This window comes from Solanum dulcamara, chromosome 8 (assembly GCF_947179165.1).
Source record: "Solanum dulcamara chromosome 8, daSolDulc1.2, whole genome shotgun sequence".
Classification (NCBI taxonomy): domain Eukaryota; kingdom Viridiplantae; phylum Streptophyta; class Magnoliopsida; order Solanales; family Solanaceae; genus Solanum; species Solanum dulcamara.
In genome coordinates this window covers 50537812-50552438 of record NC_077244.1, presented here as the reverse complement: position 1 = coordinate 50552438, position 14627 = coordinate 50537812, and the positions used below count along the sequence as shown (strand labels likewise).

General features: G+C 32.1%; 2 protein-coding genes across 4 annotated transcripts; one reads left to right on the top strand and one right to left on the bottom strand.

Annotated features, from left to right (window-relative positions):
• The first annotated feature begins 462 nt into the window (after positions 1-462).
• LOC129900655 (putative glycerol-3-phosphate transporter 1) lies at positions 463-4321 on the top strand. Of its 3 annotated transcripts, none has more exons than XM_055975669.1 (3): positions 463-596; positions 2131-3143; positions 3439-4321. In XM_055975669.1, the coding sequence occupies exons 2-3, from the start codon at positions 2180-2182 to the stop codon at positions 4002-4004; spliced, it is 1530 nt and encodes a 509-aa protein (XP_055831644.1). In that variant the 5' UTR covers positions 463-596; positions 2131-2179; the 3' UTR covers positions 4005-4321. The 3 variants fall into 3 exon arrangements, with proteins under 3 accessions (XP_055831644.1, XP_055831646.1, XP_055831645.1); XM_055975671.1 differs by lacking the exon at positions 463-596 and adding an exon at positions 841-874; XM_055975670.1 differs by lacking the exon at positions 463-596 and adding an exon at positions 1419-1976.
• Positions 4322-10191: 5870 nt separating this feature from the next.
• Positions 10192-10944, bottom strand: LOC129901723 (uncharacterized). The gene has a single exon (XM_055976978.1). It carries the CDS (start codon positions 10918-10920, stop codon positions 10747-10749), a length of 174 nt encoding a protein of 57 aa, XP_055832953.1. The 5' UTR covers positions 10921-10944; the 3' UTR covers positions 10192-10746.
• Between the last annotated feature and the right edge of the window lie 3683 nt (positions 10945-14627).

Genomic DNA, 14627 nt, shown 5'->3' with positions numbered 1-14627 from the left:
ATACACACACAAAAAATATATATCTACATCTTATTTATTTGCACTTAATAAAAATATTAATCTTAATTATTTAAATTCAAGTCTTCAAATCGGATTATTTTTAATTCTGAATCATCTAAATCTTAACGATTAAATTTATTTCTGATGTTACAAATTGGCACGTCTCATTTATTTGCATTTAATTGTCACACCTCATGATAAGTCAGTAAAAGTTTTGTGTACTTCCTCTTTCTTATTTTATTTTTATGTGGCAATTTTTTTAAAATTCGTTTTAAAAAGAATTTTATAATTTAAACTTTTTTAAAAATTAACTTTTATGAAATGATTTACAATCAAATAAATATGTAAAAATTATTATATATATTTTAAATATCATGTCAGGTCAAACGATGCTTTTATGGGAGTAGCGTTTTGCAGTATCGTGAGGTTGAAGTCAAATCAATTCAATAAAAAGTGTGATATATGTATGAGAAATAAATATGGATTCAGACTCCCTTTATATATAACCATTCTTTCCCACTCTCTGCTTTACTAAAAGCTTATTCAATACTTTCCCTTCCTTTTCATTAACTAGCTGAATTGATCAGAAAGACAAGGTTAGCTCTGAAATTCATTCATTTCATATATGCCTAATTTCTTTACAATCTTCATATTGTCTACATATATTGTTACTATATTATTCATCTTTTTCAGCTTCTTTCCTGTGTTTTGATTAGGATGACTTAATTTGTGAAGAGCAGTTATAATCTATTTTTATTTTCATCTTCTTCCTCTGTTTTTTTCCTTTTTTTTGTATTGAGACACAGAGAGTGTAATATTGTGTTGGGATTGTAAAATCAGGGAAAGGGCATCGAAATCTCTGGTTTTAATTGACGTGAGTATTCTCTCCGTTCCGTTCCATATTAGTTGATCATTTTTTTTTACACGCATATTAAGAAAACATAAATAAGATGGTAAGTTTACCAATTCAATCTTAAAAATTTCTTTGGAACTTTATAAACATGTGTGAATATTTTTTCTTAAAAAATTAATTATAAGGATAATATGGGAAAAAATTAATTAATATTTTCTTAATTTGGTAAAAATAATCAACTAACATGGAATAACTATTTTTATTTATTTAATCAACTAATATGGTATGGAGGGAATAGTTCATTTTGAAAAATCATACTTCTAATTAAGTTTGATACTCCCTTTGTTTAATTGTTATACTTTTTTCATAATTCAAAATAAGTAAATTATTCCAAGTTCAAGGAAATTTCTTCAAGAAAGTTAATTGTTTATAGTTATGCTTTTACTTTGAATTATTTATATTTTCAAAAATAGTTTGAGAATAACTAAAGAGCAAAAATGGAAAGTGGTATTTAATTTATGTTCTAAACTTTTTTTTTCCTTAATGAGTATGCATTGCCTCAACAATTCACTTATTTTTAAATAGAGGAAGTAACAAACTAACAATTAACTTTGCCTTTCCTATTTTATTTGAATACGGAACAAATTTTAAAAGTCTTTCATTTATTTTTAAAAAATTAATATCAATTCAAATTGTGTCACAGAAATAGACGGGGGAGTTGTAAAAGAACAAGATAGTATAGAAAGAAGACGTAGGAAATTCTGGTTTGTTCTAATGGTCGGCTGTATTTCTCTGCCACTTTCTTCATTTTGCTGTTAAAACAATACTTGTTTTCAGTCACAAATTAAACACTTGTGCTCCTTTTACAATTTGTAATTTGATATTTGCCACTTCCAATATCATTTAATGTCACACTGAATTACATTTTTAGACCACTAAGCCATGTTCCATGTGAAAATTTATTTATATTTACTTTCAAGATCACCTAATTACCACTTAGATATTTTTGCTACTTCCTTTTTATTCTGTGTAGCAATTCAACTTCAAAAAGACGATGACGATAACAACAATAATATATTCAGTGTAATCTCATAAAGTGGGGTCTGAGAGTAGTGGTGTGTATGTAAGTCTTTGCCCTTTAATTGTAAAGGTAAAACGACTGTTTTTGATAGACATTCGACTCAAGTAAAACATATCAAAGCAAAATTGAAAAGGAAATGCAATAACGAAGAAGCACATTTAGTCTATATGATTTAGTCTTGTGCGTTTTTATCCAGGTTGTTTATCATCTTATCTTGATCAAGTTCCCTATTAGTGGAGCCAACAATGAAGAAGAATAACAACAAGCCCTTAGGAATTCAATTAATAGAGAGCATAAAGAAGTCAAGCCTATCTTTCAAGACATATCAAGTCATTGTTCTAATTGTGACATTTTTTGCATATACAAGTTACCATGCTAATAGAAAAACTACAAGCATCGTCAAACAAGCACTTGATCCCCAATCCCTTGACATTGGTCCAAATTTCCCATGGCAAGGAAATAGTATTCGGAAATCGTTTAGAGATGGTTGGTTTCCATTTGATGGCCCTGATGGAACAACATTGCTCGGAGACCTTGATGTGGCTTTCCTATTTGTGTATGCCATTGGAATGTATTTCTCAGGGCACGTGGGCGATAGGATGGATTTGAGAGTATTTTTGACCGCGGGAATGTTGGGAACTGGTTTATTCACAGCTCTTTTTGGAGTTGGATATTGGGCAAACATCCATAGTTTCTATTACTATCTTATCGGTCAAATGATTGCTGGATTGTTACAATCCACTGGATGGCCTTCAGTCGTTGCAGTAGTCGGAAATTGGTTTGGAAAGAAGAAGAGGGGACTTATAATGGGCATTTGGAATGCTCACACGTCTGTTGGGAACATTACAGGATCATTAGTCGCCTCAATCTTATTGAAATATGGATGGGGTTGGTCGATGGTTGTTCCTGGTATCCTTATTGCTTTTAGTGGCATGATAGTGTTCCTTTTGTTACCCGTGAATCCCCAATCTGTTGGAGGTAATAAAGATGAAGATGAAGTGTTGTTATCTCTCGGAAAAGAAGACGAGGATGTGAATGAACAACCTCTCTTGAGATCTAGATCAGACAGAGAAGAGGAATCAGGCGCTGTTGGTTTTATAGAAGCATGGAAGATCCCGGGTGTTGCAACGTTTGCTCTTTGCCTTTTTTTCGCGAAGTTGGTGGCTTACACATTTCTCTATTGGCTGCCTTACTACATTAGCCACACAGGCATGAATGCTAATTGTTCTATATTTCTCATGTTAGATACTTCCTCTGTCCTAATTTATGTGACTCACTTCCCTCTTTAGTCAGTTCCGAAAAGAATGATACATTACTATATTTAGTAACAACTTTACTTTAAGATGCTCATTTTACTCTTAATGGAAAGATTGTCTTTCTTAAATTCTGTGCTAAGTCAAACTACATCACATAGATTGAGATGGAGGGAGTATGTTGTTTTCTTACTCTGTTATGTAAAAGTATTGTATCTCATTTCTTCTGTGTTCGTTTAATGTTTCTGCAGCAATAGATGGACGATACTTGTCAAACGAGGAATCTGGAAACTTATCAACGTTGTTTGATGTTGGAGGGGTAATAGGTGGAATCCTAGCAGGTTACATCTCTGATCAGTTGGATGCTAGAGCGATAACAGCTGCTAGCTTCATGTACTGTGCTATCCCATCTCTATACCTATACCGAAGCTACGGACACATCTCTGTGACTATAAACATCATCCTCATGTTGATTACTGGAGTGTTTGTGAATGGCCCTTATGCATTGATAACAACTGCTGTTTCAGCTGACTTGGGAACACATAGCTCTTTGAAGGGTAATTCACGAGCGCTTGCAACTGTCACCGCTATTATTGATGGAACTGGATCAATTGGTGCTGCAGTTGGACCATTTCTAACAGGGTACATTTCAGCTGAGAGCTGGAATGCAGTTTTTGTAATGTTGATGGGAGCAGCTTTGGTTGCTGGTTTGTTTTTGACTAGGATTGTTGTAACTGAGGTGAATGGAAAGATTCAAGAATTGAGATCTCAAGGATCATCTAGACCAATTATGTCTACTAATCTGGTTCAAGTGTGATTGCCATAATATTGTGTGATAATCCAAATACCCAATTTGGATATTATTAGCCATGAAAAAAAGGTGGAAATGCTCAAATCAACTTAAGATGAGGATATGAATTCTTCATCATTTTGTGAGATGGACTCTGAAAGGGAGAAAACTAGAGATGACTCCTTGAGATCATCACATAAACATATTCATTCACATGTACATTTTGTGTGCCTCCGGCGGTGGAAATTTTTCGTTGTTTGCTACTTTGTTTATTTCAATTTGATTGTCTGAGTTTAACTTGAGACGAATTTTTTAAAAATAAGAATAATTTTTGAATCTTGTGATCTTAGACTAATGATATGTAGAATGTACTAAAATGCTCTTTAATTATGTGATCTAAAGCATTTCATGTGGAAAGTTAAAATTAAAAAATTATCAAAAAAGAAAAGATGCATTCTTCTTCGGAAACACTACATAATTAGACATACTTCACTACCATACATACTATTATCACTTATACTTTCAATATATTACGTATCTTACCATATATTGAGGAGAATATACTTAGATACATATATTTTAGCTACCAGATACACTAAAATAGGGAGAGAGGCAAACAAGATAAGGAGGGAGATGAGTGAGATCCATTATGTATCCCAAATTCATGTCAATCACATTAGATACACACTAGATACATGTATGTATATATATATATATATATATATATATATATATATATATATATATATATATATATATATATTAGATGTGATTCGCATATATCTGGATACCAGATACATAGGAGAGTGGTGAGAGAGATGAGATAGAGGCGAGCGAGATTTGTTATGTATCCCAGATACATGCGAATCCACTTGGATACAATGTATTTTGAACAAATTAAACCTAATTTTGCCTCTATGTATTCCGAGATACATGTATTTGGACGTATCTGGATGTATCAAAATCTAGTAAAATATGTAATATTGCAAACTAAAGTGTATCTAAGTAATTAGCTCCTAAACTAGTAAAATTTATGTAAGTTCCTTTTTTTTTTCAAACGGACTAAAAAGAGAAGACATAAAATGAAGGGAGTATCTCCTTTTCAGAAGTAAGATCAGCCAGATATAAAAATCAAACAAGGCTATACAACCACTTAAGCCCAATATCATTTCCTAAATTCCAAGCTTGGATTTGGATATTCGATATGAAGTTATGACTTCAAATCAATATTTGGATATGCGATTTGAGATCATGATTTTAAATTTTAAATTATTCAAAAAAACATGATTTGAGATTCCAAATTGTGATTTCAAATTTTTTTTAAATGTAAAACTTAACTCATAAGTTTGTATTTTATTTTAAAAAAACCTATCATTTTAAATTTTATAAAAAAAGCCTCATGCTCAATGTGAAAGATTTATTAAGGATAACTAGATACTACAATTATTGACTAGTGGATCTTTATTAAACTATGTGTATTTAAAAAATTGTAATCACACACTTATTTATAAAAAGAACATAAACTATGTAATTTATCAATGTAGCATTTTAGGCTATTACGAGATCTTGTCTATGGACTACAATTTGCTCATTTGTTAAGATTGTATAAGAATTGATTTTTTTTTTTTATAGTTTTCACAACTTGTGGAATTACTATGTTTATGAAAAAGAAAATATAACTTAAAAATCTAAATTGCATATTCAAATAAAACTTCAATTTCAAATCAATCTTATTTCAAATTATGATCTCATATCGCATGTCTAACCGGATCTTAACAATGTCAATTACAATAAACAAATCAGAAAAAGATGGCTCGTCAAAATAACTTGTCGAATCCAACGTCTAGAGGGTACTTCGTGTTTCAATAGGGATTGAAGGATTTCTTTTCCCAACCCCAAAATGGTGTCTCTTGTTGATGCAATATCTGGGATCGAACTACAAAGCTTTGAGCATGCCTATCAATCATATCATCAATTTCAACTAGCATCAGGACCAGAAAAATATGTTTATTTTTTTACATACATAGTAATGCCATGCCATGCCAAAAAAAAGAAGAAAAGAAGTGGGACCAGTATGCTCTGCACCACCAAAGCTCAACTTTAACATAGGGGAGAATGACAATAGTCGATAGAACACTACATTAAAAGGTCAAGTATTATCAGTGAATAAAGGAAGGCGTTCGAGTCTCATAAGTTTCTGAACAATCACGACTACACTTTTCACGAAACTCTCCTACTTATGGTACTAGACTAGATTTTGACAAATTTAACTGAACGCAGATCCCTAATGTCTCTTTTGGTAGGTTGACGGAAAATATCCTTATTATATTATCCAAATATGTACTCAGGGCACGATGTATCAGCAAGCAAGGTCAATACTTCCCATACAATCCAAACATCGTGAAGACAAACCAGCCTTTCTTTCGAGCTAACCTGAGAATTAACTGAACATGCTAAAACCCATTTGATCTTGAAAAATACTATTACATGTGTGCAATTTCAAGACGAGCTCCCATCAACTGTTGTTGAGATTAAATATGGTATGAATATGAAAGAGCAAATGATATGCGCATAAGATCATTTAGACTAACATATGGCTTCAAATGCATTTTATTTGCAACATTTCATCCAGTAATCTCTTGAAATGAAACAAACAAACAATTAATTTTGGTAAAGTACCAAACGCGTTAAATAAAATGACTTTAAAATGTTGGTTTGCAAAGACCAATACATTATTGTCCCACTCCCGCAGAGCTATACAACCACCTCCGTAGTTAAAGCAAACAATCTACATGGCCATTTTAACTCTTGCACTTTACTCACACTAAGAGCAACATGCACAAGTTTCACATGTGGCTTGGCCCCTTTTACCTTTAAGAATTGCAGCAAAAGAAAGAACACCAACTCAGCAGGAAGTAGACAACGCACCAGATATAGCCACAATTGCATATACTATAGTAAGAAAGAATGCAGAACAGCAGAAGTGCACTTCTATCATTGATTTCTCCCAATATCTAGACTATAGAAGTTAGAATCAATACTTCTAAGTATGTCATTTCCCAAGGAATTTAGATTTCTCCTTTCACAAGTATGCCAAAAAGACAAACTTACGTATGGCTTGCTATCCTGCATAAAGTAGAATACTACAAGAATAGCAGCGATGGACACATAAAAGAAGAGCTTAACTTGTGAAAAGTCTAAAACAATGAGGACAACTTTTATCATTATTTCTTGGAAAGAAAATTTGTAATGACTACATTCTGAGGAAACTTCTTTTAAAACTAAAATTCCAAGGAAACGTTTTGCAAAGTCATATTATTGTCTCAACAATCAAGAGTGGCAAATTGCTGATTGGAAAAAGATAAACATTGCATGGACATACTGCTTCTAAATGGATAAAAAGAAATATATAAGGTTTGCATATTTACATAACTATCCTCTGCTATCTTTCATTGAGCTGATTCCTTACCAAGTCTGCAAATGGCTAAAAACACAATATAATAAAGCATTTTCATCTCATGACACTCTGAACAATCAAGAGTGACAAATTGCTGATTGGAAGTAGATAAATATTGCATGGACATACTGCTTCTAATTGGATAAAAAAAAATATATAAGCTTGCATATTTACATAGCTATCCTCTACTAGGTTTCATTGAGCTGATCCTTTACCAAGTCCACCAATGGCTAAAAACACGATATAAGAAAGCACTTTCATCTCATGACACTCTGAAGTAGAACCCTAAAAGAGAGAGGAACAACAGAAATATCAGCAAAAAACTAGCTAATGTTGCATAGTGTGCGCATATTACAGGTTCCTGCTGCAATTCTCACAACTCTTAATTACATCAATGACAGAGAGAAAGCATGAACTTTGCAAGAGTTCAATATTTTGAATCTTGTCAGTTCTTGTATTTGTAGTCCCATCGAACAAACATCAGTAGAAATCAAATGTCATTAGCCCATTATATTGCCATAACCTTTACGAAATGAGTTGTGTTGCATTTTTTCCATCAATAAAGACTGCCTAAGGTAGTGAACCATTAATCATACACCGAGAATGCAATTGATTTGCCAAAGTGATGATCCTAAGATTCTATTCAGCACTCAACAAAAATCATTTTTACGAGATTATAGTTGTCATAGCTTGCGGAGAATACCAGCAAAGATTCGTTGCTGCAAATCAATTGTGCCTATTAAAGGGTTATGTGGTTCATAAGTAAGCATCAAAGTATTTGTGAGACACCCGAATGAAAAAGCACTGTGTACATCCAATGCCAGGTGTAGGTTGGAAAATGATTTTGCATTTTAAATTTCCACTACAGCAAGATGACTTATTTATCTATTTCACGTGGTTGTTGAGGATTGATACAGCCAATCCCAACTAGTCTGGAGGTTGAAGCACAGTGGTTGTTGTTGTCCTCTTTGACATCCTTATCTTCTCCTAGATGAATGTAAAACTCCGCCCAAGGTTGTTTTCAGTTCAAATAGTTCTTAGAAAAACAATGGCAGAATACATAAACCCTCTCCCACAACTTATTTCCTTTTGCTAACTACACACCGAAAGTTTGTGGACAATTGGCATGTCTCAAGACAAGTTTGTGGTAGGAGAAAGAAGTTGAAATCTTAAGTGGGTAGGGTTGAAATCTGAAAAAACGATAAGCCGAAGATGGTGGGATAAAAAACTGAAAAAGAAAGCAAAATAAAATTTGGTAAAAGGAAACTGACATGAAAGAACAGGTGGCAGCGCGTGAGCTACACTGGCTAGCTTAAATTTGGTTTTTGGTCCCTCAGGGTGGTAATAATTCCATTTCAGACAAGTCTAGATGAGGTCATAGGAACCACACAAACTTGAGTTAGCAAAAAGGGACTAGTTGGGGGGGGGGGGGGGAGATTATCGTGCTCCCAAAAGTTTTTGGTGTCCCAAACTAAGGTTTTTTGACATGATAAATTTGCTTTCAGAGACCAAAACCAATTGATTTCAGAAGAACCAAAACAACAACAATAAGTGGAGATGAATACTCAATGTCCATGTGGCTTCATTTAAGTTCATACTAGTCCAATATTATATGAAATAAAAACAAAAGAGCACTAGAAGTTCTCTATATTTTTTCTCGGCATATAAATCTCTGACTAGTCTAAAAGACTCCTGGAAAACATTGGATCTAAAATAAACATATGAACATAACTAAGACTTAATTATTTTTTCACAAAACCATAAAAAAAAATCCTTGTTCTCCACCAAAAACCTAACAAAAATCACAAACTTTTAAATGTTATCATTTTGACCCAATCCTCTTCTTTTTTAAAATTCTTTTTAACTGTTTCATCTTTCCTTTTTATTATGTAAAAGAATTTCATAAGCTCCTCTCGTGTTAAACATTTTCCCAAAATGTAAAACAATTAGAGCTCTTGAACTAATCATTTCCTTTCTTTTTGATGACCGAGAAAACCTTCGAGGCCAATCCTTAGGACCAGCCGCAGCCCAAATGGCCCTGCCCCTCTACCTTTCTCCACTTAAATATAGGCTTAGTTCGCAGGCGCAAGGCTCGAGCCTATGACCAAAGTCACAAATCCCTCTCAGCCTTTGCCACTTGAACTAAGTCCTGAGGGCTTCTCTTGAACAAATCCTTTATTTTATATTTATATGATTTTCTAGGAAAATACATGTTTTGTTTTTGGATTCAATGTTTACATCATAAGGGAGTTGTAATGAATGACATGGGTCTAGGTGATACTTGTACAAAATCATGGCTTGCAATTTAGTTTCTGTTTTCAGAAAACATCCGTAACATACAACTGTTTCAGAAGATAGACTTATTCAGACACTCTAATCCTACAAAAACTATTTTTGCAAACGCTTTTCTAAATGATCTTTCAAAGGCACATTAACGATAGACTGGTTTTACCTCCCAGAAACCGCAATCTCTTCTGAACATTGAGGGCTCACAAAGGACACATATCTGACGGTCAAATAATTGGGAAAAAAACATCACCAAATAGGTAATAGCTGTCAAGCAATGTCATAAGGAAAGTCATTCCAAAAGTAATCATGCTTAGTATGTTCCAAAAAAATGGACCAAAGCTAGATGGTTTAGTCCCAATTAGGAAATGAACAGGTATCCGCAGCCAAACAATATTCCAAAGTTCTCTAGTCAGACTGTCAAAATTACTCTTCTGGTGTAAATTTCAATGTGAAAGATCAAAAGGTAGATAAATCTTAACCAATAAACGATTACAATATGGAAGCAGCCAATTGCACCTATGCAACTATTCATCATTACAAACAAAACTTATAGGCCATATACCATAACAATTCTCAGATACTTCCTAGGTTTTAAAATTAACAAAATCTGATTGCTGGTAAACATTCCACTATGATGGATGCACAGCAACGCAAATTTCTCAAGAAATATATTGTACTGATGTTCTGATTCTATACAAAAATTATTGTTTATACATTGTCTTGTGGTTGATCTCTGTCTACATTCAGAAATTGCCAGTGAAGACTGGTCTACCGTTTGAATTCTCAAACAGAAAAGGGGAATTGGTGTACATCCTGCTTAACCTTGAAGCCTAACTACAACGTCGAGCATTAACAACAGCAACTAAACGCAATTACACAAATTAGGCGATACTAAGTAAAAAGGCGAACAAAAGTCATCATTATCAGTTCAAATTTAGTCGAAGATTCACAAAATTTATGAGTTAAAACTGTTGGATTATTCGAATTTACATTTGAAAGGAAGAAGAATCGGTTAACCTCAATCTAAAGGCGATCGCCAGGCTTAGGGGGCTTGCGGTATTTCTCTTCTACATCTTTGGCTTTGAATAAGGCATTCTGTATAAGGTTGTTAATGTTAGGGACGTTGTAGTTCTGAGCTATGTATATACCGCAAACAGTGCCTGCTATCAATGAGAAACTTCTCCTTATAATCCCCATCACCTTCTCCCCTTCTTCCGATCCCGCAACTACTCAAACTTGATTTTGCAGATCAACTCACAAACTTGCTGCCATGGAGTTCCCTTGGACTTGCTATTTTGTTTAATTTGAAGGGCTCATTGCATAAATATCCCTATTTTGGTGGTGGTTTAATTTTTGCCCCCTAAAAATGCTAATTTATAATTTTTATCTCAAAACTTAAAGTATTAAAAAAAAAAAAAAGGAGAAAAGGGTCTCATATACTTCTTAACTTTATTATTTGGTATTAATATATCCTTCGTTATGAAAGTGGATCATATATACCCTTACTGTTACACAAATCACTCACATATACCATTTTCCTCCAACGAAAGTGAAAAAATTAATTTTAAATTAATTTTTTAAATTTTTTTGTTAAAGACAATAATTTATTACTTTTTGACCTGAATTAATTTACTATGTGAGTCATTTGTCTAACAGTGAGAGTATATATGAACCATTTTTATAACAAGGGGTATATTAGCTCTAAATGACAAAGTTACATGTATATCAGAATCTTTTTCCAAAAAAATGTCTCTGAAAGTAAAAATGGAAAAATCGCAATGCATAAGAAGCATAAGCTTAATGACCCAAGTTATTGTTATGTGTTGAAAAGATGGTTTAAAATTGATTTAGGAAAAAATCAATTTAAAAAGGAATCGTCACTTAATTTTTAAAAGAAATTAAGAAAACTTTAATTTAAAAGACTTTAACAAATTAAGTCAAAACAATTTAGAGAAAATTGAGTAAGAGGTTCATATTATTATTTTAAGAAGGTTTTAGCACTTAAAATAGCCGCTAACATGCGGTTATCCAATGATTTAAAAAATTTGGTTAACTTAGAAAAAATAATTTAGATAAAAGACATTTACATTCATTTGAAAAAATAATTGCTTGAAACACTTTGAAATAAATTTAAAGGAAGACTTTGGATCAAAATGACTAAATAAAGGATATCATTCAAGTAAAATTATTATTTTTTTTCTTAAAAAAAAGGCAAATTGATCACAAAAAAATGATTCCTTTTTTAGGGGAATCTAACAAGTTAAACAAAACTATAATTAATATCTAAACATTTATAAATAACATAAGTAAATAAATTATTATAATCTGAATCAATATAAATCAATAAAATACGAAAATCTAGCCCAACACTTAATTTATGTACGTCTGGACTAAGCTGTTTGGTCACTTGTATTTTGGGCCTTTGGCCCATTTTATTTCTGTATACCATAGTTGTATATCACTATATATCAATGTATACAATCACTTTTCCCATGTATTATCTGATATACATGGACTGTATATCAATCAATTTTCGCTCCAACACCTATAAATTAACTACGGGAACCTATACACCGACTTTTGGGCCTTATGCTTGATGAATAATTAGCGAGACTGACTCGAAAAGGTGTGTTGGGTTTCAGCCCAACATGAAGAATTGCACGTAAACATGAGTCCAATTGAACTCATTCAGGGGACAAATCATGCACAGAAAAATGATACGGATTAGAAGCAAATTTAGATGAAATAAAAAAAATTAATTTTTTAAGCAAACTAATCAAATAAAGCCATATTAGAAAATGGATCAGAACTAAAGTAAATGCAGGCATATCTCCAAAGAAAGCTATTTTTCATTTCAACAAATCATCATCAAAATCTATAAATAACACATGTTTAATATCACATAAATTTAATTCATAGCATATGAAACTCAAGGCAGTAAAATGGGGAAGTAAACACAAGATGAGGATAGGTGCTATAGTTTTATTTCTAACAAGAAACACCATTATAGTTGAAACAAATAAAGTAAAACCCAAAAACTTAACCATAATCGAACCAACATAGTGAATGAAGAGCTAGTCTCAAAACTTAGCAATAAACCATTTACTATAACAACCCAAATATGAATTACTACATCAAAGAGGATATAATAGTTTTATTATGTACAAAGAATAATTATCGGAGAAGAATTTGATTTTAAAATGAAATACTTTAAACTAAAATAGTGAGCAATCAGCAAATTCGAAGAACATGAAAATAAATATTTATTCTATCAAACGTATACTCCAGATGGCTATCATCATGATCTAAATTAGATAGAACCACAAAAAGTAAAAAAAAATAATAGGAAATTTGGAAAACTATGTGGAGTTGATTTTTTTATACATGGAAAACAATTAAGGATCTAAACCATAATGAAATTGGAGACAAACAAAGACGACACTAATTTAGAGGCAGCATATTGTCACATATTTTCAGGCCATTCGAAATCCTAAACAACTATCCTCAAAATACATAAAGTTGGAGTAATATGACTACAACGAGAAGTTGAAATTCACTACTAAAAAACTGTCAAAAAATGACGAAAATAACAGCGACAGACTGCGTCGCTAAAAAAAAACAACGGAATTTGAGACGCTTTCCGTTGCTTTTTTTTTTAATTTTTTAAAATTTTTCTAATAAAAAGTGACGGACAGGGACTATATGTCCGTCGCTTTTTTGGTGGATTTTTGCGCCATATATAAATATATTTAAAAATTAATTATAAAATAAAAATAATGACGGAGTCCGTCGCTTTTAATTGTAAATAATTAAATATTATTTAAAAATTGCGTCTCCGCCCGTCGTTTTTTATTATATTTTATTTATCAATTTATTTTAAAATAAGCGACGGACAACGTCTCCCAGTCCGTTGCTTTTTTGGTCAAAATGACGGTCAACTACTTAAAAAAAGCGACGGACAGGGCGACGCTGTCCGTCGCTCTTTCTGAAATATTTGAAACTCAAACCTGACTTTTTTCTCATTTCTGCTCTCTCTCTCTCTCTCTCTCTAAACCCTCCCCCTTCTCTCTAAAAATTCCAACTCCTACCCCCCGCCGCTGCCGCCGCCACGCCCTCTCCTGTCGCCGTTGTTGTCGCCGCCCCTCCCCACCGTCAGCCTCTCTCTCCATATTGTTAATAAGGTTAGTTAGTTTTAGGGGTTTTTAATTTTGAAAAAAAAATTAATTTATTGATTTGTTAGTTAATTTATTTTATTTAATTTGTTTAATGTATGTTATTAACATAATTAATTTGTATATGTGATTTTGAATTGATGAATGTTAGAAATTAGATTTTAGGTCTTTTCTTTGAGTTGGGATTTTTTTTTGAATTAAATTGTGAATTGAATATTTTTTGGAGTTGGAATTAAAGTGTTGTTGATGTTCAAATGTTATGTTAAGTTGGTTAGTTCTTGTGAAAATTTTAGGGCCTTAGTTTGAATTGTGGTTTTTTTTCAATTAGATTGTGAATTGGGTATTGTGTTAGTTGGACTTGAAGTGTTTTTGAAGATAAAATTACGGTTAGAACATGAAGTAATTAGAAATTAGAATTTAGGATTTTTTATGTTTGGAAGATATTCAAGTTATAAACTTGGACTTTAATTATTATATGAATTAATTAATTATAAATTGAATTAATCATAACTTGAACTTAATTATTATATGAATTAATTAATTATAAATTGAATTAATCATAACTTAAACTTAATTATTATATGAATTAATTGATTATAACTTGAATTAATTAGAATTTGTAGTCTCGATGAATTGTAGCAATTATGAACTAATTAATTAAGCTTGAATATATGTAATTTTGTAGATGGATCATCATTTTTGGATGTATAGCATGCATTATGAAGTTGGTGG

Bases quoted from the DNA above. Each gene is read 5' to 3' on its own strand.
- LOC129900655 (XM_055975669.1), top strand. From the start codon at position 2,180: ATGAAGAAGAATAACAACAAGCCCTTAGGAATTCAATTAATAGAGAGC. The intron at 3,144-3,438 runs GCATGAATGCTA...ATGTTTCTGCAG, and splicing joins TTACTACATTAGCCACACAG to CAATAGATGGACGATACTTG.
- LOC129901723 (XM_055976978.1), bottom strand. From the start codon at position 10,920: ATGGGGATTATAAGGAGAAGTTTCTCATTGATAGCAGGCACTGTTTGC.